General features: G+C 38.7%; 1 protein-coding gene across 1 annotated transcript in view; it reads left to right on the top strand.

The window, feature by feature from the left end:
* Nucleotides 1-23,480, top strand: part of LOC105199919 — a 65,891-nt gene that overhangs the window by 31,489 nt on the left and 10,922 nt on the right. The window contains exon 2 of the mRNA XM_026130362.2: nt 22,923-23,291. Within this exon, the coding sequence (XP_025986147.2) occupies nt 22,934-23,291 (358 nt within the window). The 5' untranslated portion in view covers nt 22,923-22,933. The remainder of the gene's footprint in view (nt 1-22,922; nt 23,292-23,480) is intronic.

Raw genomic sequence — 23,480 nt, 5'->3', positions numbered from 1 at the left:
ATAACTGACGATGCGAGGGAATTTTGCGGCGATATTTCAAAGCGCGAGATGAGCGCGCGGACGCGTATATGCAGATCATCGTGAATAATTTATGCATTAATGGATTGTGCGCGGGCACGTGTTTCTTCATACTTATCAATTTATTACTCGTGCTAATTCCGCGCGGTCCAGAAAAGAGGCCATCCATCAATCTACATTAAAATTAATAAGGAATGAGAACCTCAATTAGCCGAAAATTTCCCTATTTACCGAGGAAGTTATTTACAGGGCATGTTTTAAGCCGATCGATTAAGTAATCAGAACGGAATTCAGAATATATGAACCGTAACGAAATATGTGGAGTGTGGAGTAGCTGTATTAACGATCTTTCTCTTTTTCCCGCCCCTCCCGCCCGCGTCCCAGGAACGTAAATCACGGTTAACACATTATACAATTTTGCAAATGACAGAAATGTACACGTTAATACATCGCAATCCATATTTTATTAACACGCTGAAGGGGGATAGCTTTCATATTTCAACCGCTACGAAGACATCAATTAACTATTATACTCTTTGTCATCAGAGTTCCTGTCATGTTCCCCGAATAGACGATACCGTTATGAATAATTAAATTTTATCACTTTGCGGAGGAGAGAGAGAGAGAGAGAGAGAGAGAGAGCGCCATCGCGCTTTCCCGCTGAAAATTCGTATTCTCAACCGGTTGGGGCACTTTCCTCGTTTTTCTTACTTGCCAACTACGTGACGAACCCGGTGATATTAAGCCGACGATCGCGGCGGAAACCGCGGTTTCGCCGTGCACATTTTAATTATTCTCCACGGCGCCGGGGAAGCCGCAAAATAAATGTCACCAATCCGAGCGGTGGTACATACACGTATATAGAGGTCTCCCAACCCGGGATCTCCATAAGCGGCGCGACCGGAGTCGCGTTTCCCAAAATAACGAGTGATATCGATTGCGCTCCGCACACACGAAGAAACTTTGCGCCTCGGAGGCACGCATGCATCGTATGCACTTTCATAACGCGCGCGTCGCATCGCGTCGCGTCGGTGCCGGTGCCGGTGCCTTATGCGGGAAAAGTATAGTATATGCTTTCTTTTTATTTTATTTTATTTTCTTTTTTTCTTTTTTTTCGTTCGATCACGTGGCACGCATGTATATTTCATGGCACTTCATGTTTAAACATCGCGGAACGTCGCGGAATCGAGAAAGACACGATTGTCGCAGGGCTGATCTCCCTTTCGAGCGAGAGCGACGGAATCTAGCCGCGGAATCGTGCCACGCAGATTGGATTTTTAAACGTTCCGTTCCGCGAAATGGATGGCTGGATCATCGCTTTTAATGAATTCGCACTGGCGAGTAAAAGTCGCGTAGCGCGCTTCGCTCGCCATCCCGGAGAGAGAGCCGCCCCGGCGCGGCGCGGCGGTCGATAACGAATGACTCCATTTGCAAAAGTTTCTTCTTCTAGTTTTACGTGACGCAATTACAGAGAGCTGAGACCGCGAAGTGGAAACGACCGGTCCCATCGTGGGAGCGTTTGCGCGGATGTATAACAGGCAAACTTCGGTAAAAAGCGGACCATAAATTGCGTTGTTCCATAAAAGATCAAAGCGCGCGCACGACCGGGATCGTCGGTGGAAAAATTGAAGCACGCATTCAGAGAGGGAACGCGTCGACGGTTTTACATACAGCGGACGATTTGCAACGAACGCACGGGCGATACATCTATGCAACCCGAATAGCTAACGGATATCTTACATATATCCCTTAGATATACAAACGTAACCCATTATTCAGGTTTCTGTATGTTGACATTGCCGTTACTCGCTACTGTACAGAACAGTTGTTTTATATGAAAACAAGTTAGCTTGAATCAATAGACTGTCGGGAACGACATAAACGCAAGTTGCAAAGAATAAATTTTCACCCCGCGGAAAAAAACACATTACGGTTTAAATTTAAATTATATATACACGAAAGAAGAAGACGGCTAAAATAAGAAGAAGACGGCTAAAATAAAGTCTAAAAATTTAACTCGATAAAGATCTAAAGTAACTTTGTTACACTATTAAAATAATTATGGAGAACGTTCGAGCCAAGCAAGGGCGAGAATATCAAAAGTTTATGCGGCATTGCTCATTACGAAGCATTCATAACTGTATTTCTATGATTCATTAAAAAATTATTTTCAGATTATCTACATCTGGCTAAATTTTTAGATACTCTAGCAAAATCTTTGTGCCACTGTTACATACGTATTGCATGAACATTGTATTTGGAAAATGGCTGAAGAAGAAAACGACAATGCTTAACATATTAAGTTTTGTTTATCCCGCGCTGAAATTATTCCAAGATCGTCAATTTATATGTTTCCCTCAAGGAAACTCAAGGTTATACCCATACGTCTCATCCTCCATTCATTACGCTTATCATATTTTCTTAACCATCTCCTAACTGATGATTAGACTCGTGTAATATTTGCCCACTATTCGCTCGAGAATGTTTCGGCACTACAGCCCGAGCGCGCCTAAGCGTTCCGGGTGCGCCCGAGAAGTTCATTGGCGCAAATCGATTATATCCTCACGATCTGCAAACACGGGGACCTACCTAAGTCACCGGTTACTGTAATCATGCGACGTCTATTGCCCCAGAGTCCCTTCGCTCGTACGGACAAATATTGTGAAAGACAATACGGCACGCTGACGCGTCCACGACAACGGCGATGCATACCGACGCGCCAGTTTGTATGCACTCGCCACCGCCGTTGCTGCTGCATCCCCCGACAGACGGACGTACGGGCGGACGGACGAACGAACGGACCGACCGACCGACCGACCGACCGACCGACCGACCGACCGACCGACCACCCCGGGATCGCTGACCATCCCCCCGACCGTCTAGCGCGATCGTCGCATCGATCTCCCTCCGGAACGGTTTTGTTCGAAGGGCCCCGGACTAGACCAGCAGTAAATTTTGATCCCGATCGCCCCGCCCGCCGCCGCCGTTGCTGCCGCCGTTGCTGCCGCCGTTGCTGCCGCCGTTGCCGCCGCCGCCGCCGCCTGCCGCCGCTGCCGTTGCCGTTCATTTGACTGCGGACGAAACAACAAACGCCACGTTGAATAAATGCACCGTGAGCGTATTAATCCTCCGGACGTGACGACTGCATTATGGCTCGAGGAATTTAGTGAGACACGCCGCTGACCCGCGGGGGTTTAATGGCCAGCGGTTATGGCAGATATTCGCCATTATCGATTTCCTCGCGCACCACTTCCGCGCCCCTTTCCGTCCCTGTCACGATACGAATAAGACATTTATGAAACTCTTTATCGAATTCCTCGATCGCGGCCAGTATGATGGAACTGGATCGAAGGGCCGTTGGGATATCTCAAAGATACCTCTCGATAATCTTTTACGAAGCAGGAGAGATCTTTCGCGGCGGTTCGATCTTTTGCATAAGATATCCCTTTGTACGCCCTATGCATTCAACTCGGAAGTTTTGTTAAAAGTATATCTTAGCTTTTCTTATCATATTTTAATACTCCGCGCCAACTGCTGTTTAATATTTATAAAATATAAAGAAATAACGATTTTGTAACTCATTTTGCCGAGACTTGCATATTGTAAACATTTATTACTATCGATTTCTAGTTTTTCCAGTTTCATTACTATTGAACGGGGTAAATATTACAAAACCTTTTAATAAGCTTTACACTAATATTATTTCTTCCTGTGTCAATGTTTCTCTGACAACGAGTGAAATAACGAGATAAGAAACAATCGATTGTTTTGTGAAACATTTTGCGATTTGTAAATATTTGCCGCAGTATCAATTAGCAATAACGAAATGTATAATCAACACCGTACAATTACATAATTGAAATTCTCTCACCCTTTCGCGCGTCTTCGTCGCTTATTGCAAAATGCATTACGCAATACATTAAACAAAGGAAGTAGCATCCCGGCAAGAAGCTTCATTATCATCGTCCATCTTTATCCACGCGCACTTCGTCCCACCCATAACCACCGTGCGCTTCCTCCAATATCGCTTTACATTTTTCAAAGGGGATTCAACGCCGTGCTTTGATTACCGTTTGAGAGGGCGAGAGAAAGGAAAAAAAGAGCGCTCCGTCGACATAACTATCTCGATCGCTATCGCACGGACCGACGACGTGTAGACTGACGCATGGGCGAATCCCATTTTCTGGAATTATTCGAAAGTACTTAACCCTCGCAGCATGACGTTAGCAAAAGTACCGGCACCCCGACGACGGCACAGTTAATTAATTAACACTTCTCGTCGTAAACTTCCTCCGCCCAGGGGATTACGTCTCGCGGCACAGTGATTGTGTTCCGCGAGAAGAAAAGGGATCGAGTAATACTGTCTACGTCGATGGCGTTCTCATTTGCCAGGGACGACGAGGAATTGTATTCAGATACGCCTTCGTCTTTTGCACGCGTGCCCTTCGCGAATCGCGACAGAGAGAAAGAAAGAGAGAGAGAGAGGAGAAAGGAGAGCAAAGCTGGAGACGCGGATTAATCGCGGAGAAACGGCCAACAATCGTACGCCATTATTCCGTTGGCCGAGATTCTTTTCTCCGCGTGCGGAAAAGGGCAGGCGCGATGATGATGATCGGATTGAAAGGAACACCGGAGAGAGGCGAGAAGAATATAATGGGGCAGAGTTCCTGGCACGGCGCGGCGCGACGCGGCGTTCAGGAGCGCGCGCATATAAAAGATACGAAGAAAAGAAGAAAAGATATAAAAAACAAAGAGAAAAGAATCGGACAGGTATATGAGAGGCGCGTGTCTCTATAAAGCATTCCCGAGCCGCGTGATGTACGATGGCGTTTGCGACGTAGGTGGCAATGAACGGAAGAGATCGCCGGACGTAGATAAGATATTCTGACGATGCTAGATTGCACCGGCAAGTGCTCGGAGCTGCTTCTACAGACAGAAGCTGCTCGTAGACAGACCCTGCTCGTAGTTTATATAGGGGAGTTACGAGTTTCTATCTTATAGCTGCTTATCAGTATAGAGCGCGCATTCTCTCTCTCTCTCTCTCTCTCTCTCTCTAAAACCCAAAGTGTAATCCTTTATCGAACGCGACCCTCACGAGATTTCAGCATGTTGTTGTGACTGTCGTTGATCCTGTTTGAGAATAATAAATAACAAAGGCTTATTTTATACAAAATTTACGACTAAATTAATTTTCAAATTTTAATATGTATAATTTTTTTATATTAATAGATACAAAGAGATTTAATATAATTTTTTTGCTAAAAAATAGTTGCGTCATAATAAAAATAACGAAATTCGTTACTTCTTATGTAACTTATTTTAAATTATATTACTTTCTTCTTTTTAATTTTCTATAAAATTGATTTATATTAAAGTGCTTTAAGAGAAATTGCTGTACTATTAAAAAGTAATTAAACCAACACGTTTCTGTTATATCATCATTTTTTTAATTTATTTATCTTTTATTTCGCGGAACATTATCAATAAATAAGTTTTCAATTGTTGTCTACCTAGCTGACAAGATATTTTTGAACGGTGGTCAATTTAATAATCAATCCAAATTAAAAAATTGATTTTGTTTTCAAACCATACAGTGATACAAAAAAAAATCGATTCTATTATAAAAGAATTTCAACATTTAATATGTAGGATAAATAATTTAATAACCTCATAATTAGTTATACATAAGCTGTATTTTTAACTTTCAACGCTTGGCCGAGTATTGATTTGTGGTTATTATCGTCATCAAGAATTTAGTATGAAAATATATATTTAAATGGTATATATGTGTATGTGTGATATATATATATATATATATATAGAATCATGATATAGAGTTTCTTCAATAAAAAAAGCATAAAAGCAAAATGTAATGAAAACACGAGGTAATATATCTCAGACTGCAGATTACTTTGAATTAACCATATCGAAGTAATTTGTTGATTAACATAATTGTGTAATTATGGAACATTGAGAATGATATCCGAGGCACATCTCGTCTAATGAAGTTGAGTTATAGCGATAGTTCCACGATAGAAAGTTTCTAATTGAGTTTCTACAATTGATAATCATTGTTCCAAATAGTAATTATTCAGCAATCGATATTTTGTATAAGTTATTACGAAAGTGATTGCAATATCGAATCTCATCAAATTTTTTCCTTATGCTTCTTAAAATCTCGTGATATATCATTCTTTTTTTTTTATATGAGAAATGTGATTAATACACGGAGTCACATATCGATGTGCCATGTGATCGAATCTAGGTCACTTTACACGCGTCTTTATTCCTCGCCGTATTATATTCGGCAAGAAATGAACGCCAGAGAGAAATTACAGTACGTTGATAAAAATCCTGATGATACCAAGTCGCACCGGTTCACCGTTTACTTACTCAGCTCACGCTACACTAAGAAAGGAACTGCCGTTATTTGTTCCCTCGAGATTGCTTGTATTTGTTCTGCCAGCCGGTCGATCGGTTAGCAATTCGATAACAAACTCCACTAGTGGAAGGTTCTTATTCCTTTCGTATTTTTTATTTTGTCCTCATTTTTTTTTTTTTTTTTTTTTATACTATATTGTGTTTTTCACGACGATGACGCAAAAGAAACTATATTTAAGAAAATCGTGATTAACGCGGACGGGAGAATTTGAGAACTAAAAAATAGCTTTATCAATATTTACGCAGTGTATACTACCGAAGTTTTGTCTATACAATATCGACGCATTAATGATAATAGGCCTGTTCTTTTCCTCTTTTTTTCGTGTTGGGGAGACTGGCTGTTGAAAAATTTGATCAAATTACAACAGTTTGTAATAATGTAGAACATGCGATAACACATTTGACCTCGCTTCGGTTAAAATAAAACTTGTTTTGTATATCGCATAATCGTTTTTCGTGCTGTGTATATTACTCGATAACACATTATAAAATTACGCTATTTCAAAAAAATATCCTCTTTAACCGGTATATTCTCATCGTTGACAGAAGTTGAAAAATTTTATTTTAAATGACATAAACGAGACAATCGCGGCGTTTATTCCGTTTAACCTCGGTGAATTTTTTTGATGTGAATTGGAAACACAAGCGCCGCAACAGACGAGCGCGCTTGAAAATTTAAATTACGAATGCGATTATAACGGAATTACTGGACAGAATCAAGATTCTATAAAATTCAATTTTAAAGCGCAGGAATGATATTGAATGTACGTTTCTATTTCCTCTGAAGTAATACCGCGCGTAATCTGTTTTCGGGTTTTTATTCAACTTTTTAGTGCTTAATTTATTAATTGAACGATCATCGATTTTCCTACGCGCATAAAGTGTTCGTGTATCAACGTTAAAATGATCAAAGCCGCTGCCGTGCTACCGCATATATTGACAGAAATAAAATAAAAATTCGTTATCATGAAAGAGAAAGAGCGAAGACTTTATTCATAAAATTTTTGTGGCTTGTATTTAGAAATGCGTTTTACTCCCGGGATGCATAAGGATGAAAAAACTTGATTTTTGGCAACGCAAAGCGATGCACAGTGCGATACTTATTTTTCCACTTTTCGCTGCTTTCGCTGGCACTTTTCCCTGACCATTCAACTCGCAGCAATCACACTTCGCGCACATATGTGAAAATCTATTTCTAAAAAAGAAAAACCTTGTCAGCGCACACAAGCGCCATGTAATTCCAAAAACCAGAGACTACGATAATTTTAAAATTATAAAATGTAATATCTACAGCGTGCTCCGATTCGTCGATTACTATAATACAGAAATATAGGTTCCCTTATTTATAGTTTGAATACAGACACACGTTACCTATTCAAATTTTATATATACATGTGCATTTTCATTTATAGAACGCGGGTCCATTTTATAAATATAGCATGTGATTTAATAGTCTTTTACATTTAAATTTTGCATTTGCAAATTTTAAAATTATCCTAACTATATCGGCGCACCAATCACATTGCTTCATGACTCAAATCCTAAAATCTTATTAGTATAATCATCAGCATTCTGTTTTAACTTTCAAACGTACGAGTGAATATCCGTTGTACGCATAACAATAGCGCAATCGTGAATCCGCAGTAAGATCGGATGAAATATATTTATGGAAAAATAAATGACTGCTCTTTTCCCCTGACATTTTCCTCTATAGGTCTGAAGGATTTCTGCGAGAGATAACGGGACGAGAGGGTGGGAGGGGGAAGAAGCTCACTGATATTTGTACGTAGCTCTCGATGTGTCCCAGGATCCCATCGCTACACGGATACATGGTAACAATGAGGTATCGTCGCGCACGAGCCAAATTCCGGCGACGTGAGCGTTTTTACGGAAATTAGACGGTCTGCCCTTCGGGCTGGTACCCGGTTTTTGTTCGCTCAATGCTCTTCTGCCGACGCAGCGATTTTGGACGCGCTTTTTGGACACGCTCGCCCCACACGAATGCGCTCCGTATTCGCAATGTCGAACACTGTCGTGATCGCGGATTAGTTCGCGCGACAAAGTAGTAGAACCAGATATGCGGTCGGGCTTCGTTGCGTCCGAACAGATAGACCACCGGCTCTGAATGCCGACTATTCCGGATCGAATGGATCTGGCCGCTCGGCCGCGACCGTATCGGCCTACCGCCAGGTATGAGCCTCAATGGGAACCATCGGATCGAAGGGCTGATTTTCGATGACCGCGGTCCGACACAGCACAGATGTCCGATGGATACTCTTGGATATCCCTTGGACGCTCAAGCGTGTCCTCGATATCCACAGTTCTAGATATTTATCACCATCGTACTTTGTACGTAGACTGTTAAATTATGAAACGTCAAAATGATACCATTTATTGTCTAAAGATAGTCTACCGTTCTTTATTTTAATAAAGTACGCGAAAGAGTTTGTTGAAGTTTGTCGAAATACTGGATACAGATCTGAGAATAATTTTATTGGACCATTGAAAGAATTGTGATCTCGATGTTAGGTATGTGACGTATGTTCAAGCGAGATGAGCGATGCTGCAAAAAATTTTGACACTCTAGCAAATTAAGTTTGAGAAGCCAACATAATTATTTTGACGATCCAATAAAATTATTGTCAGATCTGTCTGTATCCAACTAAATTTTCAGATACTCAGCAGAACCATTCTTTCCGTGTATTTTAAGAACTATATTAATAATTACGTACAGCTATTTTATCATGTTTACTAATGCTCCGAATCGTTTTCATACAAGCAAGATTAAAAAGGTAAGATCTTGAAAATTCCTACACGGAAAGAACGGTTTTGCTAAAGTGTTCAAAAATTTAGTTGGATACAGATCTGAAAATAATTTTGTTGGGCAATCTAAATAATTATAGAGGCCGTCAAACGTGATGAGAAAGGCTGCAAAATGTTTTGACATTTCAGCAACTAATTTCACTATCCTACGTAATTATTTTGATGGCCCAACAAAATTATTTTCAGATCTGTATCCAGCTAAATTTTTGGACACTTCAGCAAAACCGTTCTTTCCGTGTAGCTGCTTACCTATTGTTAAACTGAGATAAATATTTGGTGAAACAGACCAAACGTTTAGTTAAATAGTGATGGAATAAATTTTATAATTATAATTACTAAATATGCAGTTGTTATGACCAAACAATCTATAGCCTTAACTAAACAATCGTCTTTAAACAATTATAACCAAATGCTTTGTTAAACTAAATTTTTGGTACCAGTAACTACAAAATTGACTTGATCACTATTTAACTAAACGTTTAATTGATATTTCTCTCAGTGTACATGAGAGTGAAAAAATTAAAAACAGATATTATATAAATTAAAAGATTCGTATCAAATCAATTACAAATGATCGATGAACTTTTGAAATGTGAATATTGCGAAATACTTGAACTTGAACAAATAAGGATATCCGAGAATAACTGGATATCTTTGCTAATACGGGGAAGCGTGATCTCGACTGTTTCTTCTTCAAAAGTGGAAATAAGACAGGCGACGATGTTAGAGAATCGTTGGCCGGAAGACATCGCGATATGGCCGTCGCGATGTTTCGAATGGAAATGGATATTGATTTTCGTGTACGCGGCGCACGGTGGAAGCGAGACGCTCTCTAGGAAAAGCCAGGCGTTGTCTCTTCTCGTTGGGTCTTTGTCTCGAGCTTAAAACGAAACGGGTCGAACGACGGAGAAGACGACGGCCGCGAACGGCGAAGGCGTTAAAGCAACAGGCTGGTCGCCGTCGACGTTCGTTGGTCGTCAAGTTCTGCCGGGTTCTTCGGAACTTGGTTAAGGAGATTTTTCGGTCGCGATTTAAGCGGGGCGACGCGCTATTGTTTCTTCCAACAGGCGAGAGAGGGAAATGCCGCCTGGAAATTCATCTGTCTTTTTGTCGTATCCGTCGCGCTCGTTTATCGCGAGTTCACGTTTTTCGCAGCGCAGTCTTTCCAAGCGTACCGCGGAACGGATGGAAATTTTAATGCGAAAATGAGATATATTCAGAACAATCATATTTACGTTACATAAGACAGATAACACTGTTTCTGAAAAGAGATAATGATTATTTCTCTTTTCTATCAATTTCCGAAAACAATAATTGTGTTTTCTTTATCGAATTATCTAAACGTCTGCGTTAATTATTGCATGCGCAAATAAACAGAATTTTTCTGAAAACGTTGAAAGTCTTGTTATACGAAAAAAAACAAGTAAATTTCTGCGTAAATTTACTCACAAAAAATTATTGCGCGTAACTCTATTGTGCGTAACAAAAATGTATAAAAATAAAATTCTGATACGTATAAATTTTCGTGTTTACGTGAATAAATAAAAAATTGTATTAGCTTTTGCTTCATAAAATTATAGAAAAACATTTCAATAAATAGTCAGTTTTAAATAAACGTTTAATAACCCGATTTCTCGAAGTGAGGAGAAAGGCTTTTCCGCTCAACGCGGTCACAATTGATTCACTCACATATAAAATGGATTGAAATGAGGCGCACGCTCTACTAATATTTCCATTTAACAAAATAAAACAAGCTAATTGAGACTGCGACAAATGTGATAACGGTGATTTTTCAATAATTAAGAGACATTATTATAAAATTATTAAAGAGGTTCACAGGTGTAATGGGCATAGAAACGTTAAAAGTAACAATCGGATATTTCATTATTTTATTAACCGAGACTCTTTCAGCTACTCTACACTTGGCGCTCGTCGAATGCATCACAATGAGTTTTTGTAAGGACGATCGAACGCTTGTCACGCTTCAATTCGAAATTATATGCCATCTCGGAACATTTACGTCTATTCAATGATAATTTGCGTAATTCAGGTTTCCACGTAAACGCACGCTTCGCTCCTGCCAATTCGACCGTCTTCCCCAACGCGACCTCCTGACTCTGGCAATTCAGTTTACCTTCCACGAGAAAAAGAATGAGGTGAATTTCATGTTACACAGAATACTGCTCTTTGGCAATCTCCGAGCAGATGTTAAATCGTTTTGAAAAATTTAAAGGTTAAATGGAGAACAATTTTGCAAAAAGTTTTACATTGGATTTTAATAAATAATCGTTCGCCAGCTTCGGACTGCGGGGATGATCCCCGATATCTTTCTCAGCGATAGACAGTTCATCTCGCTAGTTGCGCACATTGCGGCATTTATTATGCATTTATTCCTCGTCGGAACGAATACTTGGCCGCGCCGCGCGCGCGTTTCGCATCCACCGAAACTTGAGCGCGTGAGGAAAATCCGGGAAGACGAGGGATCGAAGAAGAAACTCGCGGGAACGTAATGTGCACGCTTAAGCGAAAACTCAAATTACGCGAGTCGTTATTGAATAGATGCAAGCGTCCGGTTAACGGCGGCATATAGAGCCAAATCGAAGCGCGCGGGTGCGCGAGCGTGCTGCTACTTGGCTGTTACGCTGAAATCGCTCGTCCCCGATCCGCGCCAATTTCTTCGACTTTAAACACCGGCGGGCGTAACGACCGAAGGGGAGGCCAGAGCTATCGAAACGCAGTCAGTTTGATGGACGAAAATTCCAACGATCGCGAAAATCGTCGATCCCTGGCACATCTCGCCCCACCTCCCCTCGCCCCTCTACCCCCCCTCCTTCCGCGTTCGATTGACTCTAAACTTTCGTTACTCGTGCGCTCTCTCTCTCTCATTCTCTTTCCACCCGTGCCTCCTCGAATCCCCTTCGGCTTCTTGCGCCACGATTTCTAGCTCCAATTTCGCATCGATAGAAGCGTCGCTCGATCCCCAATGCTGGAAGCTCCTTTCTTTCTGTCTCTCTCTCTCTCTCTCTCTCGCCCTCCCTCTTTCTTTTTCTCTCTCAATCTGCAGTCGATTTTCTCGTGCATCGACCCAATTTCCCAGACCGGTACGGGCAATTTAACACAGGTCTTCCCTCCACTTCGCCATGCCAGATTGGCGGAAGACCACTTTTTCAGTGCCTATCGTGGGATAAGGGTCAGAACCGATTTTTAAGAGCGCCGCAGAGCGAGTCCTGCGGACGTTACAGTAATCGAGGGGGCAGCTAAACGAGACTACCCGCTCGTAAAAAAATTCTTTTTTGACGGACTAAGCTTAAATAAGTTCGGCGAATGCGACGTGAGTGCAATGCATGTAATTTCAAGCGATTCTCCTCAATGAAATAGATTTAATTCACATTTGGGTAAAAGTCATTTTCCTAGATGCATTTCCTAGATAAACGTAATAATTCATTTTCCTCCCTCACTGTGCGTGCTACATTATATTAATGACGTATTTTGAACGTTAATTAAAGAGTTAAAAATTCTCGGAAGAGAATTTTTCTCTTCTGTAGAAATAAATGTAAAAGTGTAGAGAAATTATAATAATTGTCAAATTATTTCAGCGATTAAAGTTAATCAATATTCGGTGTGCATAAAATTTGCACATTTAGTAAGTTTGCACATACACCGATGTGTTCTCTACTACTGATTTATCACGGATAAAATAATTACATTTCTTTCAGTTTTATCTTTAATTATATATTATGTTAACTATAATATTTCATGTCAATACGTATATTTATTGTTATGTTATTGTTGCAATACTCTACTTGAACATTAATCTTTTATAATAAATATCGTTAATAGTGTATTTTTTTTTATTAAGTCGATTATTAATGGAATATGGCGCATATGATAAAAATATTTAAGACGTTTCTATGTGTATTTTGTTTTGCACTGATATTTAATCGCGAGAATAGATCATACGCATATCTCGAATTTTATTAAAAGAATATTTAAAAAACAAAAAAAAGAAAAACTAAAATACATCTGGATACACGTATAACGATTCTTTCTTTAACATATTATATAGATACTCATTTATTTTTATTTCGCGAAAGTAATACAGTGTATCTAATATCTTGGTCGGATCTTCATTATTTATGATATGAATACCATGAAAAAAGTAAAGCAAGAACTTTATATTGAAAAAATATCAGTATATTTTTTGTCATAGAGTTTATTTTCTTTTTCTCATCTTTTATTGTTTATTTCATTATTTCTTTTATTTGTCTAAACAATAAATTCGAAATTTTTATAAATCAATTATATAATGTACTAAATTTAAAATTACATCTTTAAATTTTAAAATACGTCTTTTCAATGTGTCATGTTTATTTTCATAGTATTGTCTCAGATGAATTCTTTGGAAATCTCATCTGTTTATAAAGTGCTTAAAACACAATAATATCTTCACATATATTTAAAAATTTTTTTTTTATAACAGTTGCTTTATCATGCTTATCACTTTTACCGAGCACACTTTAATTGACATCTAAATGTGCCAATAATATTTCCCTTTTTATTCACCTACACTTGCCTAAGATTTCGAATTTCCCATAAATTTTGAGCGACTTATGTAGCTTGTAATTGTTAAACACCCAATTACCGAGCATTACCATGCTGCCGCATAATAAGATACCGAAATGCAGTAAATGATCTAACCGGTCAATAATGCATTAATAATAATGATAAACCCTATTTTGTGCGCTCTGTACGTTTGCATACATGTATGAATGCATGCATAATAGGTCGACGGATGGTTGCACGGATATCGGGGTTAAACATTACACTAATATGCCCTAGTTCATCCATTTTAAGGCAGCGGATCTGTCAGATATTATGTTTGACTGTAATATTCGCAAATCCATTACCTTAAATTAAAATAAGAGATAATTTAGCACTCACCAACACGATGCGCAGCAGCGGAGTTATAACTGCATCGACCTATAAAGCACACAGAATATATTCAAATTATAACAGCGTTCACACAAAGTGATCAATATCATGATTTCAAGCAATAATTATTACGCCCGCTCAATAGCACATTTGTCTTTGAAACATCAAAATATTTAACAAGATAGTATAATAATTCAAATGAGACAAGAAGAGCTTCAGGGCCGTGCAGGATGTTGTGCGCCAATACAAGATAAATACAAATGTAAATAGAGTAAACGTTTCGACCGTTTAATAACAAGTCATCTTCAGTACAACGAATCTATAAAATCGAAACAAATAGCAAATCATATCATAGACTTAACGCAACATAAATCAGTATAAATTTTCAAACGAAGAGAGGCCTTTTTTTCTTTTACTAGTGGAATATGTATGATAAAAATATGATATTTAAGAAGTTTCTGCGTATATTTTGTTTATTAATTTATTTAATTTTTGCACTAATATTTGATCACGAGGATAGATCATATGCATATCTCGAATTTTATTAAAATATTAAAAAAAAACGTAAAAAAGAAAATACATCTAGACATATAACGAGATTAGACATTAACATATTAATGTAAGTACAAGCTCTTATAAAATTTTACAATTAAAAAAAAATCTCTGCTCATACGCGAATCATCTAATTAAATAAGCAGAAAATAATTTTGAATATCACTGCCTTTTTAAAATCAACTCTAACTAAATGTGTTAGATTAAATATAAAATATAAATTATTTAAAAATATAAATATTAGGTTCAAAATTATAGAGATGTATGAACTATTCGATTCAGATTTGAATCTCTATGATTTGAACCTGAATTATTGGAAAATTTCAAATCAAAAGGCTCGAATTTTTACATTTTTGATTAACGTTTTGAAATATGAGATCCATATATCCTCAAATTCTACATATTGAAGCATCACGTACTTGTGTAAATAATATTAGCACATTTATATTATATCAAAGAAAACAGTAGATGCAAGTAATTATGATGTAACTATCACGAAATATTCGATCGTTACGTAAAGCATTATTTCCAATTATACAGCATTTACAAATTGCGTCGAATGGTACAATAAACAGCAATAAGTAACTTACTTCACGGTTGCTCCGCCGTTGCCTTCTCTCCCCTCTCTCCTCCTCTTCCTTCACCACCTCCCAGGTTTCTCGTTATTCCTTTATGGCACTCACTCGCGAAAACACGATTAATTACACACACACACACACACACACACACAGGTACGCTGAAGCACGATCTCGCGGCACTTGGCCCGACACTTTCAACATCAACGAAACGCGTACGTGACGCGATACACCTCGTCGCGATGGAGAAACTTCGTGAAAAAGTTGCGATTTCGCCCGGCACGCCGCATGCCGCCGTATCGTCGACTCGACGTATGCACATAATCGACGGTGAACGAGTCCCGGCGGAGAGTCCCTTAATCGCCGCACAAATCCCGGATTTGCGCCGTGTGTTTAACAAATATCAAGGTTAATCACGACCGTATTTACCAGTCAAACGGATCGCGACGCGACGCGACACGAGAGCCGATGCCGCTCAGCCGCTGTTGGTGGACGCGACTTTTCGCTAATGACCACTCGACAACTTCACGTCGGTGCCACGCGCGACACCACGCGGGTCAAGTCGTTAATTAAGATGCAGCCCGCCCGCAATTGAGAAAACCGACCGATTCGAAAAACATGTACGCGCGTGCATTTCATTTCGTCGATGACCATGTACAATCGTGCGGTATCGTTGAAACGCGATACATCTCGTACGCGCAAATCCCGGCGCATTGTTAATAAACGCTTGCACGAATACCGCGGTCTCGACGCGAAAATGACGGTCAAATTACACTGGAATCGGCGAGAAAGTCGGGGCGCGCGTTGCGCGTAATGGTATATATTCGAGAAATGGTACGTTCGAAAATATCAATTAATTAATCGTGCGTATTTAACCCTCGCGATACTACGTTCAGAACAATGCATCATCCCTACTGTCCTGGGTGTCTCAAATCTCTTCATTTTTTTTTCACCTATTTAAAATGATTTTAAAAAATCTCTAAAAATTTATGAACATACCTTCAGCTTTCTAGAACAAATGTCGAAACAAATGTAGTATATTATAATTAAATAAATAACCGAAATAGTCAAGCTTGTGCGAACAAGGAATTGGTCGTTAACGAAATAGCCAAGATAGTAAGGGAAGGGTTAGTCCCCTTCGATCGACATGTGAAAACACGATATAAATAAGAAAATTCAAAATTTATTCGGTGCGTAGTTTCGTGAACGTGAAAAAGATGTTCAAAGAACACGCATTAAATATCAGCTCTAGAATCTACGACTGATCAGGCACATTTCGAGATCGTTTATACTAATGTATCATTCCTAACCTCGATCGAGCGTTACCTCCGAATGAACCGTACTAGATATTCGCCGCGACGAACGCTCGTCGACATGCTCATTGACTCGTCAATAGGGAAAATACTTGGACCGATAGTAATCGCTTGTTCATCGATGGCTTGTTCATCGATGATACGCGCTTGTTCTTGTCCCGAGTGCTCGTCTCGAAGGATAATACAACGCTACGACGACACACGGAGCGACTCGCGCCGTCGGCCGCCCGCTCGGAGTCTCGCCGTACGAATGCCATCACGGGCGACCTTGCGTAAACAATAGCGCGCCGCGCGTCACGAAAACAAACGCCGAGCCGTGAGTCCCGTAGCCCATTCGATGAAATATTTCCAACACGGCAAAATGATCGATCGGCAAAACGATTGATCGAGCGCGTTCTGCGCTAGTGCAACTTTACGCTGTAAAAAGCTGTTACTCAAGCATAATGCGATTAATCAATCGATGAATTAAAAACCTCTCTGCTGTAAGTACTTAATGGTACGATGACACCGTTTGCACTTGTTTAAAGCAAGCTGTTTGCGGTTGTTTGTTTAATCTTGACGTCAAATGCCGTCCGTTTTAAACAATAACTCGTGTGGAAAATTTTAGCATGAAACTCCATTTATAAACATTTGCGAAATTAGAATTGATCTTTATACAGAAAATGTGTTTAAAGGCGTACAACAAATCATGCGATGTAAAGTTATAGACGTGATTCTATTCTAAAATGTGTGATAAAAATTATAAATAAGGTTGCTATCTATAGCAAAAATTTTTAAATTAGAACTTACAGGTCAAAAGTCCTGAACAATTCGCTTGCAACTCCGAAAGTATGAGTAAAATTGATTGTTCCAATCAATAATTATTTCACATGTAATTGTTCACCAGTATGTACAATTAGAGCAAAGAATTTAGACTGGAAAATTTAAACTGGAAAATGAATAAATACAGGATGTTTTTATTTAAAATAAAAAATTTTACTATAGATTTAGAATATATCGACGTGTTTTCATTGATGCTTTTAAAATATCAATAAAATAAATACATGAATATAAAACATAATAAAAAAGTCCACACTGATAAAAAACAGTTTACACTATTGATTTTTATTTTGCAACTGCACCCTTTAAATTAGTAAACAAAATCACATTTAAATATTAATTGAGACTGCATTAATTCCTGAACTCCTACGGAAAATTCCCCTCGGACGTTCCGAACGTTGTAAAAAAAAAGAGAACAGTCTGGAAAAAGAGGACGAGTTGCAAATCTAATTATAGACTGTTTCAATGTAAACCTTATAAAATAAAAAACAAACATAAGAGACAGAGAGAGAGAAAGAGAGAAAGGGATGCTGAATACGTTGTTTTAATTTCGATAAAAGAGAATTATTATGACACATTTTCGATCTAACGCGTTTATAGATTTATCATGTCGAAGTAAACGAGAAGAGAAATACGTGCGTGATTATAAGTTTTATCGGCGCTTTATTAAATTTGCTCTGTGCAATGATGTTACGCGTCCACTTCGCCAGATCTCATAGACGAATCCCTGCTTCTCGATCACGACTTCGCAAAGTCAACTTACTTTGGTCGAGAACGTGTATCCTTCGGGAAACTTTTCGAGTTGTTTAAATGATTAACGTAAGGATTATTTTCATTTTTAATTATCTCTCCGTCGGCCAATCGATTTCTAGTGCGCGGCGTAACCATTTGAGCGTTAAATGCTGCCGTTAAGTCGCGTGTCATATCGATCGCGAAAAAACGGATTTAGATTACAATTTCGACTGTTTAATCGAACCGAGACGTTACTAATTGCTTGTTTTTGTTACGAAATATTTCCTACCAACGCGCGCGTAACGTATGTATGTGTTTTTGTGCTCGATGTAACTGCCACAATATATTAAAAAAATAAAACTTATCTTTATTTTCGGGAAAGCATTTTTATTACTATTGTTACTTTACATCTATATTACATACTTCAGAGCGTAAAATGGTAAAAATTTCAGCACATCGAAAATTTTGCCATCTTAATGTAACTTATTAAAATTATGTGACTTTATAATAAATAAAAACAATTCTCCACGATTTCATGTTTTAATTTATTAAGATTTCGATTTATTAAAATTTCTATTTTATTCTATTAGACATATGTATAATATAAATGTAAAATAATAAGTATTTCTCTTTAATAAAAGATTAAAAAAAAATTATGAAAATTAATTTCTATGTTTGCAGGATAATATATTATGAAATAAAGACAAATATTACTCCAAATGTAGATTTAATAATTTTTTCTCGAGTAGAATAATTAATTTGTCAAATTTTAATTAAAAAATTATACAATTTGCATGTAACATAAAATGTGCTACTAATAATACTTGTTTCTAATAATTATTATAATGTATTATAATGTATAATTATTATAATGTAATTATTAAATTCTCTGCATATAAAAAATGTCAAAATTAATAAAGCAGTAAAAATTATTATCTGAATTATGAAAATCATTAACAAATGATATATTTACATGTGGATAAACATGTGGATAGTTGTAGATCAAATTAAATAAATTTTATGCAATATCATCGATCAACTCCACACTTAAAAAAATTTTTTTTTAACAAAAAATGTTCATTTTCTTAAACATACATTTCGATGCAAGTATTTGTATGTTTTATTGTATGTAAAAATATTTACTTTTAAGTAAATAGACATATTATTTTAAGTATATAATTTTTTACTTTTACATTTTTTATATTTTAATAATGTGATTTTACAAATAATTTAATAATATCATTAAACTTGATTAAATTGGTTTTTTAGATTAAAAAATTTAATTGTCTTGAATATAAAAATAATCTAACAGTAAATATTTTTTAAAACTGCAAGAAAAAATGACTTGATTAAAAATTCTTTTTTCATTTTATTTACATAAATATTTCAATTAAGAAACTTTTAGCTCGACTGCAAGTAAACAAGCTATTACACTAAAAAAAGAAGTGTTTAAAATAAATAGATTAAAATGTTTTATTTTTGTCTTCATTTTTTAAACACTCAAAAATATTTTTATTTTAAACGATGTATAAATTAAAAACACTAAAACGTATAAAACTAAAATCTTTAGCAGGCTTTAAATATCTTAGTGTTTTAAATTTAAATATCATACGACTATAACATTTTTAAGTATTTCAAGAATAGAGAGAGAGAAATAAAATATTTTAATATTTTAAAATTAAACACGTCTTTTTCGAGTGTAAGACTCGCCGAGTGAATAATTATTTTGTGTTAAATAAAATTTTGTTTTAAGATATTTTTTCTCTCAGCGTATAACTGAAGAACCGTTATAATATGAGCTTTTTTATATATTAAGATTTTCGATTTTATCCAATCTTCAGAATAACCGTTTGACAGTGATGTACAACGCTCTCCGTAATGCCTCTTAATATTCGCAACGCGAAGCGTACAACATATTTTTGCAATATTCCGGGTACGTGACGCAATTTAATGTAACCGATCGGCGTGAACTGTTTTTCCGCAAGTACGACCGCGCTGGCGGTGGGCGGCGGTGGCGTAAGCTTCACGCGCGTGCAATTTCAGTGACACTTGTACGGCGCGTGTATATTTGCAAAGTGAAGCAGAGCAGAGCAGAGCAGAGCAGAGCAGAGCAGGGCAGAGCAGAGCGCATTCGCTCCGCGTCCCGCTGTGGAGCGCACGCTGGGCGAATTACCATATTCCGTGTTGCCTGCCCGAGCGCTACATGTTCCCGTGGGCTTGGCCCAGATTCCGTTCCTACCCGCTTAATAAACAGAGCCTTTACTGTCGCGCGCGTGCAACGCAGTCTCCGCACTTGAATCCAGTTATCTTTTATTGCGGATTCCACTCACCCCCGGCCGTTCCAAGCCGCAACCCCCACGTCCTCCCGACCACCACACGGTGATGGTCCTCTCCACGTAGTCGCTCAACGTCCGAGTCTATTTTTACTTGGTCGTTGGTAAAATCAGATTTTTATTCCGCGTTCCTTCCGCGCGCCCTGTCGTGCCGCTCGTTAGCGCTGACGTTTTCGCAACGACGTTGCATTAGCATGGATATTATTCACGTGAAAGCCGATGGGTTTTGCCACGGGGAAAGGCGTTGTACGCGCGAGGTTAAAAAGACAGGATAACACGAGTACCGGCGGCGCCGCGCTGCATTTGCTTTCTAAGCGTACGTTGTGTTATCAAGTTTCGCGGATAAGGACGACGGAACTTTGTTACGAACACACTACTCGCGGGGGCATCGATCCGCGCCAGTTGCCGTGCGAATTAATAGATCCGAGGTATTTGTACGGGGAAACCGGGCGGTAGTCCATTCACGTATAAGGGGAGTTAGTTTTCTGAATAGAATTAACATAATCCTTTCTGCTCCCTCTCTCCCTCTCTCTCTCTCTCTAAACACTCCACGAGAATCACCGAGTTGTATTTGGTGTCTTAACGAGGCCCCGGTATTCATTTTATGTTCCAAGTGCTGTCCGTATGTCGAAGCAAATGAAATTTGCTTACGTTAATCAAAGAACATGCGAAGCAAATATGCGATATTATATTTCCTCTGTTCTCCTCGTCAGCGCGCTTATCGCGAGAATTTATTAAAGCGCGCGTCACCCATGTAACATTAAAAAAAAAGAAAAACAAAAAAAGAGAGAGAAGGATGCATCGAGTTAGCGTCTCCGGAGTAACAAATCGTCGAATCGTATTTGAGCGATGGTAAACGACTTTGAGAAAGGGACGGCTCGAGTGGAATGAATAAAACTTGGTAAAAAGTGAAGGGTCCAGTTGTAAGAGAGATGGAGCGCGAGGAGGGAAGATTTTAAATCGAGTGAACCAATGTTGTTGATGATGCACATCCCGCGCCAACATCCCCTGTGACACGGAGAAAGAGCAGGCCGGAGATAAAGCGAAGAACGTTTTATTCACATGCAATCGGACGAATCATTGATCGTTGAGCCGACTGCACGGGAAAACCGGAAAAATTCTGAAAAAGAAGAAGCTAATATTTTCCTGTACTAACGCACGAAACACCGGGAAAGTAAGAACTCTTCGAGAGAGACGGAAGTTGTTGACAAATTTAATTTCTGTAAAACTGTGAAAAGAATTAAGATGTACTTAAAATATTTAAGAAGGGCCGAGAGGGGAGAGAGAAAAAAAATGATCCGCGCTTTGTTAAAATATAATTAGATCAGCGGAAGCTACACGCGAAATTGTGAAGCAACAAGAGGGAACACACACGCGCGAAGGAAGAAAAATGTAACCACGAAAGAGAAGGGCTTTGCTGTGTAAGAGAACCGTCACTAAAAAGTGTTACGAAGAACAGGCTGGAGCAACACCTGCAAGCCGTGAAATATTACGACTATTTATTCGGTTCTTTTTAAGAGGATATATATCCCCGACCAATGAATATATCCGAGGTCTCGCCGAGACTTTTCCCGGGGTCCCCTTCCGCAATATCAATTTACTTCTTCAAGATTTTGAATTGTATCGTTCCTTCTTCTTGCACCGATGCGGCAAACGCTAAAGGACTATAAACATACTTTTTTCTTTTATACGCGGATTATCTTCTTCTTCCTTAGAATGAAGACTAAACAAGAAACTTTCTCTTTCTTGATAGAACCTGATAGTTCCTGCCATTTATTGACAATTTGTAGAGCCCTTAGGACTCCATTGTCCGTAGACTCTCTTCGTGCAGATAAGAACTTGTAGAACTACCACCACTATCGGAGGAACCGTGGATATCTAGTACAAACCAATATTAGAAGTTTGCAAGATATAATATAAATTCATATATTCCATATAATATTCCATATATTATATCTAACGCTATTATTTATTTATAAATCTAAAGCCCGCTTAAAATAATCTCTAATGCACAAAGTTAAACTGGAATTCTATTTATAATGTTAAATGTTCTAACGAGTCTAAGGATGACGTAGCGAAATATTAATGAAACGCTTTCAATATTTATTTAATATTATTTGTTTGATCTATCTACGTAAATACAGTATTTTTTTTCAACCTGCGAGAAATAATTTAAGAGTGTCAAACTTGTTCTTTTTAAGAAAGAAATTTAATCTTCTGCGTGTATAGAGTTAGAAAAAATTTCATTTCGGCCATCGCGTTACGTTGAACTTTACGATTGAATGATAAAATAAAATTAAAATACACTGTATTTGGTTTATACATATACATATACATGGCTGTGTAAAGTTTACTCAATTTCGCGAAATTTAATTTACTTTCAGGGTGAGGGGGCATGTTGGTGTGTCGGCGGTTGCTGCTGATCGCAGCCGCGATCGCGGCCTCGATCGAGGTTGGCTCGGCTAGTTACCACCCCGGCATTTCGTCGTCGGACTACTCCGGATACCCGAGTGGATACGCGATTTACTCCGGCGCGACGTCACCCGAGTCTTCGCCGTCGTCGTCGTCGTCGTCGTCGAGCAGCTCGTCCACGTCCGGTCCGACAGCGGAGTCCGCGGCCAGCAACGCCGAGTCGCTCTGCCGACCGTCCGAGTTCCAATGCGGCACCACTGGACATTGCGTCGCGCAGGACAAGTACTGCGACGGCGAGAATGACTGCGACGACAAGTCTGACGAACCGAGATATTGCACCCGTGAGTACTCCCCCCGCGGACGAACGGAGACGTCGAACAAAGCAAGTCGCCGCGCCGCCGGGGCGAATCGATACGAGCTATTTCACTTTCTCTCTCTCTCTCTCTCTCTCTCTCTCTCTCTTTCTTTCTGGAAGGCGCCTTTTATTAGACTATTTAATCGGAAAAATAATAAACGACTCCCAGTCAATC

This window comes from Solenopsis invicta, chromosome 7 (genome assembly GCF_016802725.1).
Source record: "Solenopsis invicta isolate M01_SB chromosome 7, UNIL_Sinv_3.0, whole genome shotgun sequence".
NCBI lineage: Eukaryota > Metazoa > Arthropoda > Insecta > Hymenoptera > Formicidae > Solenopsis > Solenopsis invicta.
Note: the sequence above shows the minus strand (reverse complement) of the source record. Positions and strands in the feature narration are given on the sequence as shown.